This window comes from Epinephelus moara, unplaced genomic scaffold (genome assembly GCF_006386435.1).
Source record: "Epinephelus moara isolate mb unplaced genomic scaffold, YSFRI_EMoa_1.0 scaffold4554, whole genome shotgun sequence".
In the NCBI taxonomy this organism is placed as follows: Eukaryota; Metazoa; Chordata; class Actinopteri; order Perciformes; family Serranidae; genus Epinephelus; species Epinephelus moara.
In genome coordinates, this window is record NW_026082375.1 from 1 (window position 1) to 2,137 (window position 2,137).

At 40.2% G+C, this 2,137-nt stretch overlaps 1 protein-coding gene across 1 annotated transcript; it reads left to right on the forward strand.

The window, feature by feature from the left end:
- Window positions 1-741: 741 nt before the first annotated feature.
- LOC126387470 (protocadherin gamma-C3-like) lies at window positions 742-2,079 on the forward strand (the record flags this gene model as incomplete). The annotated part of the gene is made up of 1 exon (XM_050039980.1): window positions 742-2,079. A coding segment is annotated over exon 1 (1,302 nt), but the record flags the coding sequence as incomplete, so codon positions are not given.
- Window positions 2,080-2,137: the final 58 nt, after the last annotated feature.

The window sequence follows — 2,137 nt, forward strand, 5'->3', positions numbered from 1 at the left end:
TGTGTTTCAGCTCGGACACACTCAAGAGTGACGTTGTGGTTTTCCCCGCACCGTTTCCGCCTGTAGATGCTGAGCTGATCAGTATTAACGGAGGAGACACTTTTACCAGAACTCAGACTTTACCCAACAAAGAAAAGGTAAGAGATTTAACACATGAAGTACTTGTTGCTACATCGTTCCTTTGTAGATAAGTAGTTACAATATGGTGCCGTTTCATTCACGCCATTTTAAAGAGAGACTTGTGCTATATAACCATCAAGAAATCGCAATACTTTTTACATACACTGTAGCTTGCTGTTCATTAGTTTCAGTGGATTTGGCTGCTGACCAGTAGACTCTGTGTGAGTCGCTATCCGTGGTGCTGAACTCAACTTGAAGACTTTCATTTTCCTTAAGATGATGCACAACGAGTGTTTTTCAATACACTGACACATGTGTTTGGTTACAACTCTTCAACAATATGTGAGTGAATTCATAATTTATCTTCAAAAAAACTTTTGATATTATATGCACTTTGACGTTTAGATGGAAAAATCACAGATGTATTTCAGTATTTAGCACATGCTGTGAAGCATTTGCTTGAACGTTCAGGTAATTTCTTAAGGATGCTGTTTTTGAACACTTTAGTCATTATTGTGAATTTGGGTTGTCAGTGTTTTAAACATTTTTCTCTATCATTTGATGTTTCGATTTTTGCATTGCCTCATGTTTAAAGAGAATCGAGAATTTAAACATTTCTGATGTGATGAAGTTCGATGTAGCATGTAATTATGACGTATGTCCACATGGGGACACTATAGACCATCACATTTGGACGATTTGTGTCATGGCTCAGGGCTCCTCCCAGAGTCAGCGGATGATGCATCTGTGGGCTTTGTTTCAAAGAGACGTCGGGCGACAAAGAACGGTCATTTTGTTTGCTCGTGGAAATGCCAAAATATTTATTTGGAATACATTTTCCTTGATTTTGATCTTTTTATCGTTGTAACATGTTGTTCTAGTTTGCCCATATGCTCCTCCTCGATGTGTGGAATAATGCATTTGCCGAGCAGAAGGAGCTGTGTGTGGATATATATCCTGTTCGTGCTGCTGGATTGTTACTGGGAAGCGGTGTCTGGGCAGCTCTCTTACTCCGTCTCAGAGGAGGTGAATCTGGGGACTGTTGTCGGAAATATCGCGAAAGATCTCAACATCAACGTCCAGGATTTGGAGTCCCGCATGTTTCAGATCGTTGCTGGATCAAAGAGAAAATATTTCGAGGTAAATCTAAAGACTGGTGTCCTGTATGTTAATGAGAGGATAGATCGAGAGGAACTCTGCGGCAACGAACAGAAATGTTCCCTCAGTGTAGAAGCAGTGATTAATAACCCTTTAAAACTGTATCGGATTGAAATTATAATCTTGGATGTAAATGATAATTCCCCGTCATTTCTCAGCCCGTCACAGGTATTCAACATTACAGAGAACACAGCAGCAGGAGCTAAATTCCCTCTGCATCCTGCTGACGATGCAGACGTCGGTAAAAATACTGTCAATAGCTACAAGCTGAGCCAAAATGAACACTTCTCTCTCGTCACACATAAAGGGGAAAGCATATCTCCAGAATTACAGCTACAGAAAGTTTTAGACCGAGAAAAACAGTCTGTGATCCGACTCACACTGACTGCTATTGACGGAGGAACTCCTGCTAAATCTGGCACAATGGTGATTGTAGTAAATATTTTGGACATTAATGACAACGCTCCTATATTCAGTCAGACTCTCTACAAAGCCAGTGTGTATGAGAACGCCAAGACTGGAACATGGATAATAACGCTAAATGCTACTGATTTAGATGCAGGTCAGAATGGACAAGTAACATATTCGCTGAATAAAGTAGGCAGAGGGAAAGAAACTGATCTGTTTGCTATAGATGAAAAAACTGGAACTGTAACAAATAAAAAGAATATCGACTTTGAAGAAAATAATGTTTTTGAGATTCGTGTACAAGCCAGTGATGGAGCAGTTTTTCCCATGACCTCACATGCCAAATTATTGATTGAAGTTTTAGACGTCAATGACAATGCCCCTGAAATTTCAGTCACATCACTGTTAAATGCAGTCAAAGAGGATGCGTCCATCGGCACCGCCATTGCAC